The sequence below is a fragment of the Dermacentor albipictus genome, chromosome 1 (genome assembly GCF_038994185.2).
Source record: "Dermacentor albipictus isolate Rhodes 1998 colony chromosome 1, USDA_Dalb.pri_finalv2, whole genome shotgun sequence".
NCBI classification, from domain to species: Eukaryota; Metazoa; Arthropoda; class Arachnida; order Ixodida; family Ixodidae; genus Dermacentor; species Dermacentor albipictus.
Genome location: NC_091821.1, coordinates 277990043 through 278008813, shown reverse-complemented (window position 1 = coordinate 278008813; position 18771 = coordinate 277990043). Strand labels below are relative to the sequence as shown.

General features: G+C 43.0%; 1 protein-coding gene across 3 annotated transcripts in view; it reads right to left on the bottom strand.

Moving 5' to 3' along the window:
- Positions 1–18771, bottom strand: part of Tnks (tankyrase) — a 370913-nt gene that overhangs the window by 325915 nt on the left and 26227 nt on the right. For all 3 annotated transcript variants that reach the window (XM_065454426.1, XM_065454424.1, XM_065454425.1), the window contains 3 exons: positions 13583–13791; positions 8286–8380; positions 3762–3828 (listed from right to left, as the gene is read on the bottom strand). In XM_065454426.1, coding sequence (XP_065310498.1) covers positions 3762–3828; positions 8286–8380; positions 13583–13791 — 371 coding nt within the window. The remainder of the gene's footprint in view (positions 1–3761; positions 3829–8285; positions 8381–13582; positions 13792–18771) is intronic.

The window sequence follows — 18771 nt, the reverse complement described above, 5'->3', positions numbered from 1 at the left end:
GCCGTGGCTGCGCATGGCTGTCCATGCAGCTTGGCAAGCAATTGTTTAGCACAATTTATAGTGCCTATATAACTATTAATTTACTTTGTGTTGTTGTCTTTTTGCTGTCGCCATTAATGCTTTGCTTTTTGGGCAAAACTGACATTTCTTTTTCTTAACCAAGACTTTTGTTCTTAATTTGTAGGCCCATCTGATGACAACAGGGGGCACTAAGCGCGGTCAGTGTCCAAGATTTACACAGCCAGACGACGCAACACACACAAATGTAATACCCCTGTCACTCGGGAAAATTTATTGTCATTCGAATTGAATGGCATTCGATGCATCGAATACCATTCGCTCTCTTGCGGTGCTACGCAGTAAAATATAATGGCATTCGCAAATGATAGCAGTGACGATCTGGAACAAAATTTGTGAAATTCAAATAAATTTTGTGCCTATTAAACGCGCTTAAGAACTTTTGCGAGTACTTTTAAAGCGGTTGAAAACATTCCGACGCCAATTATTCACAACTAAAAGCACTTCAATCATCACAAGCCAAGCCACAACTAAAGCCAAGCGCAAATCCGGTAAATGTAAGCAAGCAATTTGGCTGACATGGCGCTCTGCGGAGGAAGCGCAGCCAGCGCAAAAATTATTATTCCTTTTCATAGGACTTGAAAAATATCTTCTGACTTTGCTAATGCACGCATTATCTTTTCGCGTTATGTGTCGCTGGTGTCTATCTGGGGTCAAGAGTATACATTCAGTTCGAAATCGAATGCGAATAAGTTACCCTAACTCATTCGATGGCAAATGTCCTTCCATTCGAATGACATTAAATTGTCCCGTGTAAATCCCGATTAATGGGATTATATGCGAATGCCATTCGATTCGAATGACATTAAATCTACCCGTGTGACAGGGGTATAAGACAGCATGAGCCATGCCAACACCAGGGTGTCTACCAAGTTGAAATTTCCAAATTCCCTGCATTTTCGAGGTTTTCCTTGAGTGCCTTTGCGATATTCCCGAAGTGACACAACTTTGTTTTATGTCAAGACGGGCTGACACCATGTCGCCGATGTTGTCACTCTCTAGTAAGCATGCTAAAATTTTTTTTAAAAACGACTTAATTCAGTTTGAATAGTACGGAGTAATGTTTAGTTTATTTAAATAGAAAACAGAAGGGAGAGGCGAGTAAAATGCAAAGCAAATAAAATATCTTCGAAAAAAATGGTTAAGCCCATTGCAAATGGAGTCGAACACTTTCAAATACGAATAAAAAGAGGTGCCCACAAAAGCAAATATTTTCGAATATGAGCTATTTCTATCAACTGACAGTAAACTCATTAGTATGAGGCCCAAACTTCGTCTCAAGTGAGATTCTCTCTTAGCAGCTGGAAAGTCAACCTCAACTGTCCTGACACACACTCACCCATGCACAACGCCTCAGTTTTGCAGATCACTGCTTCAAAGAGTTTATTTTGGTTTGGATGATGGACACCTGCATTTCGGCGTCAGCCAACACTTTTTTTTTTTTTTAATCTCAAGGTCCTTCAAAGAAGAGGCAGCACACTTCCATTTCCATTCATTCCTCAATGCGTCGGTTCTTTTTCTCGTCCTCCTTCTGCCGTGCATTCATGACCCGGGATATTTGAAGCATCCTCTTGGTCAGTTGTACAGTCAACGTCCAATTTTTCTGACTCCCTAGGGGCCACAAAAATGTCAGAAAAATTGGGCAGTCCGAAAAAAATGAATGCATGTCTTTTACTGCCATTAAGGGCTAAAACCGCCACAGATATATCCGAAAAAGCTCTCAAGGCCTGACAGTACACTTATTGGGCATATCCATGCTCGTATTCCGACAGGAGATGGCGGGTGCATGCACGTATAATTAAGGAATACATGTCGTGTCCCGTGGCAATTGCTATGGGACACGCTAGTTAAGCTTCACTGCGTAACAATTCTGTATTGAGGCAAAGCCGACTTTCGGAAACCGGCATTATGCAACGCGGTGTGCTTTTCGTGCTTTGAAGCCAATCGCGAGGGTTACAAAGGTGGAGTCAGTGCCATTGCTGACAGCGGCGAATTCTTTCAACGAAAAAATACGGCACCGAACGTCGAAGCAGCTAGGCTTAGCGCTTGCCGCGGTGGTGGCTACGGCTGCCAGCGATCCGCGTGCGAGAGCGCCGTTTTAAGGCGACAAGGTAATCAAAATGGTGGTAGTTCCGGCTTTGATTAATGCTGTTTCAGACATGCGGTCCCACAAAAAAGTCCAGCAAATCTGACGGCGAAGGGTTCTTGTGTCCGAAATTTCGGACGTTTTTACACATTCACTCTATAGGGTATGTGGTGGTGCCGCGAAGCCGTCCGAATTATCGCGCATGTCCCAAAAATCGGCCGTTGACTGTACACTGGCACTCCTCCAGATGACGACACGGCGTCAAAGACGATTCGTTACGATTCCTCTGTTACTCGAGCCAGCATTAGCGCAGCTTCCGTTCCCTTTCAATAAAGTTAGGGCTAATTTGCCCTGATAGAAGCACAAATTCCCGAGCTTTCCCTCAGTATTTCCAAACTATTCAAAATCCCTGAGAATTCCCGGTTTTCCCGGTTGGTAGACACCGTCATAACATTGCAGCATCTTTCGTGTGCAGTGAAGGCTTTGTTTGGTCTGCTAGTCATCATCAGCCTAATCTACTAGAAGACTTTGGTTAATTTGACTTAGGTTAATTTGATTTTTCAGTCCTGGCAGGCCTTGTACATTTCTATGGGTCCAAACTTTCATAATTTCAATTCTAAAATTTGTATTCGCCGGATCATTCGAACTTGACCAGTCAACACATACGCCCCTTATGACAACCCCAATAGCGACCTCTAGTGGCAGCGTCTGTCTCAGAGGAGCTTAGGGGACACTGTATGCATTGGACACAGGCCACCTGCCCATCAAAAGCACCTATTTTCAGCCTGCCCTAAAACTATTTTCAAGCAATAATCGTAGCTCACAATGACTCATTGCTGTATGTATTCAGTTCTAATGCGCAACTTCGTTTAAAAAAAAATTGGGCCGTAAATTACCTGGGCGATGCCATCGGATACTAAACCAAAACCTCCTTTGCGGAGTTTGTATACTTTACCAAAAAACACAAACGTACTGCGGCGAAGCTGACTTTAGGAAACCGGCTGCCATTGTGCAACACTTGGACCCTTGCCCATTAATATCAGTGGCGCAATGGATTTCTTTGTTTAGGAGCATTGATGTCATTTCTACGTTAGATTTCTATGTTGAACTTGTAGAAAGTGTGCACGCGTGATTCGCGGCTGTGTTAGAATCAGGCAAATCCTGCCAAATGAATCAGCTGTGTGTTTTGACATCTTCTTCTGGGTCCTAATAGAGTCGCCAGATAATTAGATCAATTTCAGCAATCCCGTCACGGTCGAATTAACGAAAGTTTACCGTATTGTACTCTCTTCAATACACATCAACTCACTTTCAGAGATGTCGTGGTGCATTCCCATAACCTCCTCCTCTTTTAAATGCAGGGCACTCGTACATTTGCTCTTGAGACCACTCAATATGGCCCTACGTGTCATGGGAGATTGAATGGCGAATTGTGAGCGCTTCCCACCTTTTTCTTCTTGGCACAACATTCGGCACCAATTGCGCAATTTTTGACAAAATGTAGCATGATGTAGAAGCTTTCATTGCTTGGTACAGTCTGGCACAACTGGCATTGCAATCACATCTATGGAACTAGTATGGGAAGAGCAGCACGTACCTTTATCAACATCTCAGTCACTTCAAAATGGCCGTAGGAACACGCATTATGTAAAGGCACCAGACCACTGAAAAAAGATAGTGAGCAATGCACCAAGTTAGTCCCCAACAAATAGCAATATTCAATACTCAAGTAGATCTGAGCGAATAACTTTTGCAGCAACACAAACAGTGGAACTAATTGTAGTAAAATTCTAGGTGATAATGCCACAGCAAAACACACACACACACACACACAGTGAAAGCTCGTTAATTCGAATTTCAATAATTCGAATTTATGGATAATTCGAACTGTAAGATTTGGTCTGGCCAAGCTCCACAGAAGTCTATGTATAAAAAAGCCAGTTAATTCAAAAGCGAGAAGGTACCACCATGGATAATTCGAACTATGCACCACCGTGCCGGCGGCTTGGCGCCTGGCACACGGCCAGAGAAACGCACCTACTGCTTACACACAAGGCTGCGTCACCTCCGGAACGGAGAGAACGGCGAGAGAAGGCAAAATGGGGAAAAATCTGACCGGCGCGGAATCGGCCAGAAGGCCGCGGCAGCTGCCTCCTCTCCGTTCTACGTGACCTCCGAGACTTCTTGCTCATCGCGAATCTTGAAGGCTTTGCAAATCTTTTGTAGCTGCTAATGTTAGGTCTCCTCGATTTGGCTGCACTTTTTGCACTAGTTCAGAAAAGTGTCGTGCCAGTGCAGCGGCAGTTCTTGAAGTGTTAGTGTAGCACGACACTAGCACTTTCGGTGCAGCGGTCAAATCGAGGACAAAAGTGCAGAAACGTACAGGCCTTCGTCTGCTGCGACTGGGCGGCTGTGGCTTTTCTTTTGTTGGTGTGTCATTATTCAGAAAGCATGACCAAACGTGGTTTCCACACCTTTCTGAATCATATATGGCACAATGTTTCAAATGACTGACTGATGTGGTTTTCGAGCTGGAAATTCGAGCTGGAAACAGACAGCTAAGGTGTCACCGTGTGCATCTGTGACCCAGTCACCACACGTGATACCATAACATCATAGCAGTGGATATGTTTCGATTCAAATCAGCTCTTGGTACTTGCTCTCACCCTTGATAGCAATAACTCTCGATATAACAAGCTTCAATGTAACAAAATTCTAGATAGAATGAAGTACCATATACAGTAAAACCTCGTTAAACCACACCCGCTTAAACAGTAGTTTCGGTTTAAAAGTAGTAAAGTCAATTCCCCGACTCAGCGGCCATTGAACATAATGTATTTTGTATCCGCATAAACCGTACCAGCTTATTGCGTACGCATCGGTTAAAACGTAGTGTTTCCACTTTTCGTCGCGCGAACACGGCGGTGCGTCGTCTCCATCGGGCGGCCCGGCAGAACAACAAGCCTCAGAGATCGGTACAACGGCCTCCAAGCGCCCTGTGCGTTTGCACGTGAAGCCGCATCAACATCAACATCATTTCGACGCCGCATGGACGCCGTGCCGGAGAGCGTTGTGGCGTCGTGCAAGCGAGGACTCGGGTCATGCCGAAGCTAGGATAAAAAAAGACGCCGGGTGCTCAGCATAGAAGAAAAATTAGACATCGTCCGTGCTACCGAACGTGACACGAAGAAGTCGGCGCTGGCCCGCGATATGGATCTGCTGTTGACTATAGTGTGTGGCATTTGGAATGCGAAGTTGCTCGGCAGCGCTGCTGCGACCGCGAAGAGATGTCGGCTACGAGGTTCGACTTTTCACCATCGTTGCCGCTGTTGTTTCTGAAGTGTCAACTAGCGACAGTGATGAGGACGACACGGAAAGCGACAGCACGGGCTATTCAGGCCCGACAGTGGCAGAAGCTGCGCGTTACGTCAGCCTCATGAATGCGATCGTCGCAAGGAGAACAGGGGCGCGATAACGTAACTATTCCAAACGAAAAGTTTTCCGAACTCCGGCACCCGGCAATGAAAAAGGCACCCCGGGACTTATGCAGCACTACTGCGCGCGTGCACGGAGAATACGTAACGCCAACGAGGAATCTGCCGTACGAGTGTTTGCCGAGAGGAGGGGGGCTGGCTGAGAAGCTGGCACGCAGCTTCAGTAAGTTTGAGGCCGCTGTCGTCGTGCTAGGCCGCCGCGATATCAAACGAAAATAACATTTAAGTCCCGCGAAGTGAATAAATACTGCATGTTTTTCCCCTTTCATCGCACTCTCTCTGAGTTCCGTTTTCGACAGATAAGTGGGCGATCTCATGCTATTTCGCTTAAACAGTACTACCGTTTAGTACGTACTTTTTCTGAGCTCCAGCCGACTACGGTTTAACGAGGTTTCACTGTATATACTTGCCTAACAAACACACTTTTTTTCCCAAAAGACCGAAGCAAGGAGGGGGGGGGGGGGGGGTAGGTTTATTATGTGGGGTAAGCTTTATGGAAACTTTTTTGAAATGGCAAAAATTTTAAAGTAAGACGGTAATGATTTGAAAAATGCATTAGGTAACTTATCTTTGCAGTAAAAATACACGTATACTATTTGCAAAGTGGAACAGCATTTTTATTGGACTTCACTCCGCACTGGAACCACCAGACCTGTCATCCAGGTTGCTGGCTGCTTCATCCACATTGTGGTTCTACAACAGCCCGTCTTCACAGCTGCTTCCAGCCGTCTGCTGTTATCATAAACATCCCATTGAAGTGCTGCTTTTCGGCATCTGCTGTTTTGACAAGCACGTTGCATGCATTTCTTTCCTCAACCATCCTGCTCATCGGCAGGTCAAAGTTTATCGGTGTCCGATCAGGGTTTACATTTTGTGAGCAGATGAACTCTGTCCCGCAGCAAGCATATAACTCAACTTAGGGCCCATCGCACGCAGCGAAACCAAAGACCACCAAAACCGGCAGAAAAGCGACCAAGAGACACGCGCATTCGATGCTACACTTGACTATGGCCACTATGCCGACGAAGTGACGGCCTCCCCTTTTTCACTTGGACTCTCCCCTGTGCCGCGCCCAGCTGCCCGGCAGTGAATCATATGCACATGCTCTCCTATCACGTCACAGTAAGGTGCGTAAACTGCGTAAAGTTACTCTTGTGAAGAGCCAGTCGAGTCAGTCGAGTCGGACAAAGGCAGTCTGCAAGGCTGCCTTTGTCCCGGCACTGGTGGTAAGCATGCATTAAGCATTAAGGGGGGACGCAGGTTCTAGAAACAAGGTGTTGTGCCAAGATGACATTTCCAAATTCCCCGAGTTTTGCAGGTTTTCCCTGGGTGTCTGTGCAAAATTTCTAGAGTGACACAGAACTTTGTTTTACATCAAGTCGGGCTGACACCATGTCGCCCGATGCTATCACTCTCTAGTAAGCATGTTAAAAATAAAAAAAATTACTTAATCCAGCTCGATTAGCAAGGAGTAGTGTTTATTTTATTCAAGAATAAAGTGGAAGGGAAGGTTTAGTAAAATGCACAGTACATAAAAGATCTTCAAAAAATAAATGGTAGAGCCCATTGCAAATCGAGTCTAACATTTCCAAATACGAATAAAAACAAATTCACACATAAACAAATAGTTTCGAATATGATCTATTTCTATCAACTGATAGCAAGCTCATTAGTATGAGGCTCGAACTTTGTCTCAACTGAGATTTTCTCAGCAGCTGGAAAGTAAACCTCACCTGTCTTGACATACTCCCCCCATGCATTAAAGAGTTTATTTTGGTTTGGATGAGGGACACCTACATCTCGGCGTCAGCCAACACTTTGTTTTTTGAGCTCAAGCTCTTTCAAAGAAGAGGCAGCACACTTCCACTCCCGTTCATTTGCCCATGCGTCGGTCCTTTCTGTTCTCATCCTCCTTCCACCACGTGTTCACTTTATGAACCATTTGAAGCATCCTCTTGCTCAGTTGTAGAGTCAACATCCGATTTTTCGGACTCCCTAAGGTCAGCAATAACGTCCAAAAAATGAATACCAATATGCCTAATAAGCGTACTGGCAGGCCTTTATAGCTATTTCGGACGTGCCTGCGGCGCTTTGAGCCCTTGGGGGCAGTAAAAGTCATGCCTACATTTTTTGGACGTTGTTGCAGCCCCTAGGAAGTTCAAAAAATCGTACTTTGACTGTAAATAAAACGATCATGCAGCTCAGTTACTTTGGTTCCATGAAAGCTGCACATGCACTGTAGGCCTAACATATCATGGTAACATATCATGTATCGTGCAACGCTAGAATGATCTCAATGGTACATGAAGTTACCGCAGCCAGCAACACATCAGTTCTTGACATTTGGCTCAAATTTGTCTGAAAAGCAGTCTATGGGAGTGAGAAATTTTCTCCAAAATAACCGTTGCACCACGCATTTTTTTGAAGGTAGAATTGGTGAGTTCTTCCTTATTCAAATACGTAAGGTTCCGCCGGGACCAACCCAGCACTAAGTCATCTGTTAATCCACTCTATAACATGTGGCATTAATGTCACATTTCATTTTTCCAATATGTAATGGTCTAGTTCTTGGTCCCAAGGGCTGCGAAAAAAGTCCTTTTAGTAGACATGATTGAACGCAGCCTCACCCTTTATCTTTGGCATGAACATCAGCCCCATGCTGCAGGAGGAGCTGGACAATCCGCACTCTGTTGTAGCCTGCTGCGAGGTGGAGTGGTGTAGACTGCAAGTTAAGTAAGCAAATGTTAACCCACTCTCAGGCAGTGTAGTTCAACAACATAATGTCCAGAAATATCAAGCATCGGACTTCACCTGGACATGTTCAAATAAGAACTAAGGTGCTTCGTTGACTATTTTTCACTTGAGCTGAAATTTTTAGCTGAAATAGGGAAGTCCATGTCAAAAGTCTATGTATAAGGAGGAAATTAGCTCTACCAATTTGCTCGAGCAGCAGGCTTTCCTCAATCAGCATTGAAGTACGTGGCCCGTAATTTTGATAGACACGGATGACATAGCCATAACTTGATGAATACAGGGTTGCAAGTGCTACAGCTGCCCTCTTCTGTGCTATACAACCTTGAGCCCGTCTCCTGCTTTTTTGACAACCTCTCGCTACAGACACTGTGAGGTGTGTGAATCGGTCTCTTCTGATGACTTCGAAAACAACATTCAGGATTGGCGGTTCAACTTTGGATTTATCTGGTTGAGCATTAGAAGAGAAAATAGAGGTCAAACTTGGCAAGAATTTCACACTGAAACTCCACTGCTAGTACGTCACTGTGACGCCATGAATTTCAAAGTATTTTCTCGTATCTGGGCCGTTGTGGCCCATTCTTGGCAAGTGGCCTCCTTCAGGTCACAATGCAATCTATTTTGGCTGAAACTAGGCCCGTGTAGAAAGTAAAAAACCATGACATCAATGCAAGCTGGTCTGGGAAGGCCCATCCCTTTCCTTCCTGGCTTATACCAAGCCTTCGTGGATTCTTCTGGTAATGGAGAAGGGTCAATTCACTCATATTTCTCCCTTTAGTGCACAAGTGCAAATGTGGTGGAATGGAGCTTACAACCTTTTGCTCAGTAGTTTCTTTTTCCAAATTTGATCCTATATTCAATTTGAAAGCTACTACCCCTGCACAGAAAGGGTCATGCTCGATTACCTTAAAATAGTTTATGACGTTAGGTATTAATCGGACTAGTAATCGATACCACAGTGAAAACACACATGAAAAACTTTCTATAAAGAACTTTATCTGCAATCATGATTGCATTTATGTAGCCCTACAATGGAAACAGCGATAATTCAGTGCAATATCACTCATATGCCATTATAAGAGAGAAGCCAAAAACAAGTGGCTGCCTTAAAGGGACACTACGGCAAGTATTAAGTCAAGCTAAAGTGTTAGATTAGTGCTCAAGCATCTCTAAGGAGTGAATATTATCGCAAACAGAGCCTTAATAATTGAGAAATTGAGGTAAATGCAGGACATGATTAGGGACTCCCCCGCGACATTCAAGTATCTGCCTTATGACGAAAGCACTCCTCAATTAAATTCTGTCACTGGAACTCAAGCACTCGTTGCAAAAAACATCATTGTATTGTACTCCAAGCAAAATAAAATGCCACTTGTCCAGTTCTATTTCATTTTCAGAAAAAACTCATTGAAGTTATCCTAGACAACAATGTGGGTGGTCAAAAGGTTTCGTTTTCGCTCGGCTCTGCGCCACCCACGCTTTCGCATCTCAGTAGTTTCGTTGTCACAGTACTGCGCGCTGGTTTTGTTGGCTCACGAAACTCACACGAACTACAAATAGCAGAGAATTCAACTTCCATAAGATGTCGTGGCATGGCCAAATGGCCTACGCCACTTGATCGAAAAGCAGCTGAAGCAGCTAATCCACCGCTCTGTCTTGGCTCAGTAACGCCGTCTGTCGGGCGCCGTTTTATTCACCAACGGCAGCAAAGGGTGGCGATGGCATATGCAATGTTGCCATACCTCGGTTGGGTGGAGGGAGATTTGAATTTCAAAAAAGGTATTCAGACCCTCCAGATGCACTTTTCTCATAAAATAACAATTTTTTTGGCACAAAGCAAGCGTTGCAAGGTTTCTGGAATGGTATTTAAGCAGTCCACATTAACTTTCAGCAAGCTAGTCGCATTGTCACTAAAATCTGTGTGATCATTCTAAGCGCTAACCAATAGGATGCCGGACATGCAGTGTCATAAGAAAAGAAAAAGAAATAAAGGAAACAAGGAGCAGGGCAGAGTGCGCACCATCAGAACTGCACCAAATTTAAGGTTTGTTCTGATTATGGCAGTCGTGGGAAATATCATTTGTCAAGCGCTTTATGTCCGTGAGGTACTTCCATAAGCCAATAAACAAGTGCAGGAAAGAGCAACCATATGTGACCGCGGGGAGTCGTAATACATGCCGCGACATAACGACTGTGCAAAACTGAAATGCGAACAAGTTCGTGCTAACAAATACTTGTACTTGAGCTTTCATTCTCTTGTGTCGTCCTTAGTGATTGGGTACAAGTAATGGGATGGAAAATTGGGTGAGTTGGTATAACTGCGTTCTGTAGCAACAGTGCAAAAAAAGACAACACTAAGAAGTAGAATGCCACGGGACAAGCTTTGACTCGCAACTCATCATCATCATCAGCCTGGTTACGCCCACTGCACAGCAAAGGCCTCTCCCATACTTCTCCAACTACCCCGGCCATGTACTAATTTTGGCCATGTTGTCCCTGCAAACTTCTTAGTCTCATTCGCCCACCTAACTTTCTTCCGCCCTCTGCTATGCTTCCCTTCCCTTGGAATCCATTCCGTAACTCTTAATGACCATTGGTTATCTTCCCTCCTCATTACGTGTCCTGCCCATGCCCATTTCTTTTTCTTGACTTCAACTAAGATATCATTACCTCGCGTTTGTTCCCTCACCCAATCTGCTCTTTTTTTATCCCTTAACGTTACACCTATCATTCTTCTTTCCATAGCTCGTTGCGTCGTCCTCAATTTAAGCAGAACCCTTTTCATAAGCCTCCAGGTTTCTGCCCCGTTTGTGAGTACTGGTAAGACACAGCTGTTATACACTTTTCTCTTGAGGGATAATGGCAACCTGCTGTTCATGATCTGAGAATGCCTGACAAATGCACCCCAGCCCATTCTTATTCTTCTGATTATTTCAGTCTCATGATCCAGATCCGCAGTCACTATCTGTCCTACACAGATGTATTCCCTTACCACTTCCAGTGCCTCACTACCTATCATAAACTGCTGTTCTCTTCCCAGACTGTTAAACATTACTCTAGTTTTCTGCAGATTAATTTTTACACCCACCCTTCGGCTTTGCCTCTCCAGGTCTGTGAGCATGCATTGCAGTTGGTCCCCTGAGTTACTAAGCAAGGCAATATCACCAGCGAATCGCATGTTACTAAGGTATTACACTCCATTAACTCTTATCCCCAATTCTTCCCAATCCAGGTCTCTGAATACCTCCTGTAAACACACTGTGAATAGCATTGGAGAGATTGTCTCCCTGTTTGACGCCTTTCTTTATTAGGATTTTGTTGCTTTCTTTATGGAGGAATACGGTGGCTGTGGAGCCGCTATAGATATCTTTCAATATTTTTACATACGGCTCGTCTACACCCTGATTCCGCAAGGCCTCCATGACTGCTAAGGTTTCGACTGAATCAAACGCTTTCTCGTAATCAATGAAAGCTATATATAAAGGTTGGTTATACATATATAGGTTGGTTATACAACTAATTCTTATTTATACACAATGTGGTATTTATGTAAACACATCAAATGAATATAATTTATATGCACACAAGCAAAAGCACGCACCACCACCTAGCATCGTCCCCAAAACAAGCTATCAAGGCACGCAAGTTCTTTTTGCAAGAGTGGTACTACTGAAACCTGGCTAGTGCTGATGCACGATGTGAGCCTCTTCAACTACCATTCTCATGTCCTAATCCCTGTATTTGAACAGCATACATGTGCTGGCAAATAATGATGGGCCTTTACAAACACAGCAATGCGTGTACACAGGTGCACAATCATTTTTGTTAAGCGAAAAAGCATGCTCGCTTAGGTTAACATCGATGCATTGGCCCGTCTGGCCTATGAACACTCGGCCACAGGAAGACAAAAAAAGCCTACAAATCATTCGTTTCGTGGGAGACATTATTAACATGTTTGATCTCACAAAGTACCCCTGAACTTAGCAACCTTTGGTATGCCCACCTTTCAACAGCCAGGTAAATCGCACTTAGTCTGCCAGGTGTGATGAACTACTACTACTTCATACCGACCCACTACATTCTTAACCTTTAACTGACAAGAGTTGCCTATCACTAACGTGCCAGAAAACAAAACTTTTTATTTATGAGTTTCAGTATTGAGTCCAAGGTTTTTGGCTAAATGTCTTTAGCCAACACTAAATGACAGGCAGCAAGCATCATTTAATGGTTTAGAGCAGGAATATAAGCCGAGGAAGAAGTTTGGCACACGACTCAATTTCTTGTGAAAGCCCGGTCAGAGGAAACAGACCGATGCAAGATCTTCGGCTGCAGTGGTATCACACACGTGATATAAAGCAAATGAATTGTACACCTATGGTTCAGATATAACGAAAGCTGTCTGTAGAAATTTCAAACAAAGTCATAGGTGGGTTGGGGTGAAGCCCACTTTCAGTTTCGTGGTGTCCCCCCCCCCCCCATATTGCTGAAAAAGATTGCACAAAGTATTTTTAGTTTTCGTTGAATACACTTATTTAGGTGTTTTGCACATTTTGATAGAAAATAAAAACTTTTTTTTCAGGTATTTATATTTGCCATCATTAAAGTTTTTATGCCATGTGACAGATTATGTACCTAAGGCACGATCACGATGTTTCTCTTATCAAGTTTTTCAGCACCTTGACTCTCTTTTCCCAAAGTATTTCCACATTTCAGCAACTCCACAAGACAGCATGATCTGGGTACCCTGAATCATGAAGGCTATCCACATGATGCAAGAAGGCCTCAGAAATACCATATCGCTCTGTTGGTTTTGTCTAAGTCTTGTACATTTGCACACACACACAAAAGCATGAAATAAGGGCTGCCAACTGCTCAGCTCACCAATATGATGGCACTTTTCCACACAACTTCTGTTTCTTCATCATATGCATTGAAATGGAGTCAAAGGCTAGCAAAACACCACAAAAGTCTTTTTAAACAAGAAGCATTGCGCATTTATGGCAGTTACAATAAGCATACCAATTTGTGGTCACGTAGAGGGCCTTTGTACCAATTGTGCATCAATTAGAATTTGTAATCAAACCACTCCAATTCTATCAATAGCATTGGGACCTTTCAATTGCCACTGTATTCTTGTCAGTCCCTCCAAGCAGACTTGGTCCACAATGAATACCTTGCGGCCATCGCTGGCATGGCAATTGACATTTATAGATGTAAGCAGTGCCAGAAGCTTCTCCTCATTGCCACTGCGAGCAGACTCGAGCAGCTCATCCTTTCTGTAGTCCCCTGTGAGCACACTGCGGGTCGATGGGTCCGCCAGGTCCAGCGGAATTTTTCCATCTGTGTTGCGGATAGATGCGTCTGCCCCATGCTGCAGAAGCACTGCAAATGAAAGCACAAGAATATTTACACACATCACTGTCAAGTTGTCCCTTCTGTCTTGCATATGTGCATGGAAATTCTAGCATTGTAGTGAATACATAGTTATATACATTAAATGAAATTTTGTTATAGATTGTGCCTGGTATTCATGGGCATGCACTACTAAATATTTTCCAATAAAAGCTTTTTGAATGCACTGGGTAAAAGTGGAGTTACTGGCAACCAAATGCTTCCCACACACTTTTGGTCTCCCTCACCTACTGTCCCCAAAGCTACGTCCCTGTGCTGATTCAGGACAAAACCCTCTTGCTCTCGCACCTTGAGTTATAATCTGCAGTCTCCAAAATCAGTCTGTTGCAGTGCTTAATCTCAGGGGCAACAGTATCAATGCAGTAATGCTGTTCTGTCACCAGATGGTGCCTTGTCATACATGAGACGACTTCACTCATGGTCCTGCCAAAAGCACTGCCTAGTTGAAATGGCTTAAAAAACATCAACTATATGCCCTGTGTTCTTCCAAGCTTTGTTCTGGTAAAGATATCTGGTCAATAGCAACTGTTTCCACCACTGATTAGAAATAGACAAATGGCAAGGGTTTTTGGGAAGTCAAAGGAAAATGCAGCGGTCTTGAGTGAAATTGTTGGCTTGAAGCTGCATGTACAGGAAAATTACCAGGTTCAGATGTTTGTGATAGAACCGTATATTGACTAAGCAGATTTATATACTAAGTTGCAGGTCCCCTGTTACAACAGGGATGCCTAATCACTTCCTCCAACTCTAGGGGACCCTAAGTTAATTCCAATTTCAGATGTATGTTTAGAATACATAACAGACATCACTAAGCTCACATTTATTTACAAAACACAACAGATGGCTGGCGACACCATCAGCGTTGGCATGAACCGGTGCAAGCCACAAGTCAGTAACAGGCATGTGGTTGGTTGCTATGTCACACTTTTATTTAATGAACTGATATTCAATGCAACAGTGTTTTATTTTCACAGCACGCATACCTAAGCCCTATTTCCATATGTACGGCTTTAAAAAATTTATATATATAAGAATTAACAAGTCACCATCAACTACATTAACAGTCATTAATAAATTGGTATGTGCTAGCATGAAACAGTTTGCAAGTTGCCATCTTTCTTGCCATGCAGAAACTACACTTCACCTCCAACATCAAAGTCATTTCCAAAGTTATTTTTCTTCACGCAACAGAGAGTTAAAAAATACCAGTAAAGTCAAACCCACTTATAACGATACCGGTTTTAACAATATATCGGTTATAACAATAAGAAGCTATTGCACTGTCAACTTCTGTATGTTTTCCATGGTGAAATAACCCGCTTACTACAATGCCCCGATGCTGCATTATTGGTTGCAACGATGAAGCCTGGCTGCTGGGTGCCCAAGTCGAAAGGTAGTGAAATGCGAAATCCTTGGAAAAGAAAAAAATGAAACGAGAAATTCGAGCCGCTGCACGATAGGCTGCTTCTCCAACAGCTGCCTTGCGCTAATTTTTCAGCCATTCGCATGGCTCTTTCCCATCGCCCTTCCACCCCTCCGAACACAAATGGGCTGCGCCCATAGCTCTGCGCCGCCCCACCCTCCGAAACACGAATGGATCACGCCAACTGCACCACTCAGATTGCTCGTACGTTGCTCTGTTGCTCGCTCAGGGGTGGCACTCTCTCAAGTTCAACAAAAATCCATAGAGGGCGAAAAAATTGACCGCGCGCCGCTGTTAATAAAACAAGCATAATAGAAGCATTTAACGGATGCCCAGGTTTGCTTCAATATCTCGCTGAGGCGCCGTAATAAGTGAAATTTTATCTTACAAACGTTCTCCTACAGCTATCGAAGCATTTTTATTACATAAAAAAAGAGGACAAAATTAGCATTGCTAATTAGCTATTGTACTCTTTATTAGTAAGTTTATTGTTTCTTTGTCACTATATATGCAAATAGCGTTCAGCATCATTGATCTCCCACGTGACTTCTAGCCTGGATTTAAAATTTTGACCGGTATTTTCGAGTGCACGGCGGCACGGATTCATTCGTTCATACACTAGACTAGTTGCTTTTTTGTTGCTAAAACTAGTTTATTGCGCTTCGATGTCTCGCGTTATTTAACTTGGGGTGAAGTGACGTGTTTGCAAGCGGACATGTAAGCCCAAAAGCTAGGTTTTGGTGATGAGCCACGCGTCTGCATCGAAATGGGAACCGCATTCTGCGACTGAGGACAGCAGTACCGGTGAGTCATTTAATATTGCTGCCTGAATCCTTATGTAATATTGCTCTCGTTAACTTTCAGGCAGAGACAAGTTAATGAACTATATCCTGCATTACATATCTGCTGTCAGGACCTTCCGTTGCTGCTACCGAAATAAACCTTTAGTAGCAAGCTGTTGTGAGTCAGTGTTGACTTCTAATTCTTGTCTTCCTTTGTTGCGCTGTTTGGTCACATTAAGGAGACCTTGTACGACAGTGGATGTGAAAAACGCTGTACACTCGCAGCAGGCAGTTGTATATATACATAAAATCACAAAAAAGAGAGAGATATCGGAACCTGCGTCACATTTTTAATCTTGTAGCTGTGGGCAAGGTCGACTGAGTGGCGTATTTTCTACCCACCGGCAACATCTTTCTTTTGGTAAATTGAAGTGAAAGTACTGAATTTACTCTATTAAACAGTTGCAAGCATGATAATTCAACCATATTTTATTCTTGTTAGTTCCAAATTTTCTTTGTGTTCAGTTTGGTTTACCTTAGGGTATTTATTTATTTATTTATTTCTGCAGTAGTGAAGCGGTTCATGACGTTCATGGAGAAAAAAAATATACATCAGTCCTAATAGCTTCATGTCTTTTGATGCATTTGATTGTTGAACTAGTAGTGAGATCACTCCTAGTGTATAAATTAGCCCATAAATGTTCTCATTTGTGATCCTAATAATACTTAAGCTGTTGACACCCATTGTAGTTAGGCAGACGTCAATGTTATGAACAGTAGCAATATTTATTTAACCCCACAAAGCCCAACATACCACTTTTGATATGCTGGACTTGATGCCTGAAAAATCTCATTTTGTGCTGTAAACCCAATGTACAGCCAATATAGCCTTTTTGATATTCTGGAGGGAGTGTTCAGTAGTGAATAGTTCAGCAAATGAATTACTGATTAAGTAATTATCATACTAATTCATTTTTACTGAATTATAATTTTGCTATTTTCTTCGTACTAACATAATCTCTGTGACCAGAAATACGTGTGTGCTAGTTTTTTTTCGTTTTTTTTTTTTTTTGACGTAGAACAGTGTTCAAGCTTTGTGGGGTTAATTAACATGCTGCTTAAGCACCCATTTAAGCGCACGTTTGCATGTGTTCTGCAGTCACAAACCATTACAACGTCACAGTTTTTTGCAATTTCACATAGCAAAATTGTTCTTTGTTCAATTACTGATGGAGTCAAAATTTCTTTTCCAGACATACAGTAAAAAGGATGGTGCCTGTGCAAAGCAAGGCACTCCATGCATTGAAGACAAGCTACTGTCTGCTACAACAAGGCCATTGTGTGGACTTTGGCTGCTACTACAGGGTAAACAACACTGGGTTCAGAAATAAAATTTTCATTTCATTTCATTTATTTAACCTTAAAGGGACACTAAAGCGAAACAATAAATCAATTTAGATTAATGAAGCATTGTTTGAGAACCTTGCAGGCAGTCATTGCAAAAAAATAATAGATTATTAGATGAGAAAATGAAGGTCCCAGTATCAGTATTTGAATTTCGCGCCGAAGCCCCAGTGCCGGTACGTCAGCGTGACATCAGGGATTCTAAAGCATGTTTTCGCATTTGGGCCGCGTTGGCTGAATAAAGGTTCCCGAAACTTGCCATGTTTAATATTTGGTTCCTTTAGAACACAATGTAGTCAACATGTACTGCTGTATATAATTAGTAGGCCCTAGAAGATGCCATCAAAATCCATAACTTCACAGCCCCCAGGTGCGGGAACTTAAGTAGGCATCGCCACCCGTATTCCGTTCTTGCGCTTTTTCTGGCTTACCAAACGTCTTATCGTCGTAAGAGTGGTGTTTTTGGTGTTGTAGAACGGTAATTTACTGATGCAGAAGAAATCATTTTTCACTTTAGTGTCCCTTTAAGGGCCCGCAGGCATTACATAAGGGGGGCATACATCTTGCACAGCTTCATAAGATAGTAACATAAGAAAGCACACATTGATTGAAATAGGTACAAAATGTAGAGAAAATGACAAAAAAGAAGAAAAAGGAACATGTAAACAGTACTAACAAGGCGATAAATAAATATTAATAAGACAAGTGTGGTATTTAGGTGGTTACGTTGGCATTATCAAAATCGTTTAGTTTTTCGCGAAATGTTTTGCGGTCTCTGCATGGAACAATAATATCCGGGAGTGCATTCCAAAGTGTTACGGCATGGGGGAAGAATGAGCTGCTCATCGCCGTCCTCCGGCACTTTATCACGGGCGTATTAAGAAGGCGTGTCCCGACTGGATGAAGTAAAAGAAAGTGTGAAGCAGGCAAAGACGACAAGTTATGTGCCGTGAAGCAAGCAATGGAAGAGACAAAGTTTGTTTTAAGCTGGTCATGCTGATATGGTCTTGAATATTGTGACGTAATGAAGCGAGCAGTGTGGTTTTGTATGGCTTCTAAGTTATTGGTGAGATAAGCTTGTGAGGAATGCCAGATGGATGATGCATACTTAAGTTTGGGTCGCAAATACGTTAAATATGCTAGTTTTTGGTTGTTGTTTTTTTGGAAGATGCGGATTTTAAGTTACGTTGCAAATACTCTAGTGTGCGTGAAGCTTCACAGCGAATTGTTTGAATATGTTTCACCCATGAAAGTGATGGCGTCATATGAACTCCTAGATATTTGTAAGTACACGTGTGGTCAATAGGAAGAGAGTTAATGCGATAAGTGTGGTGTACGGTG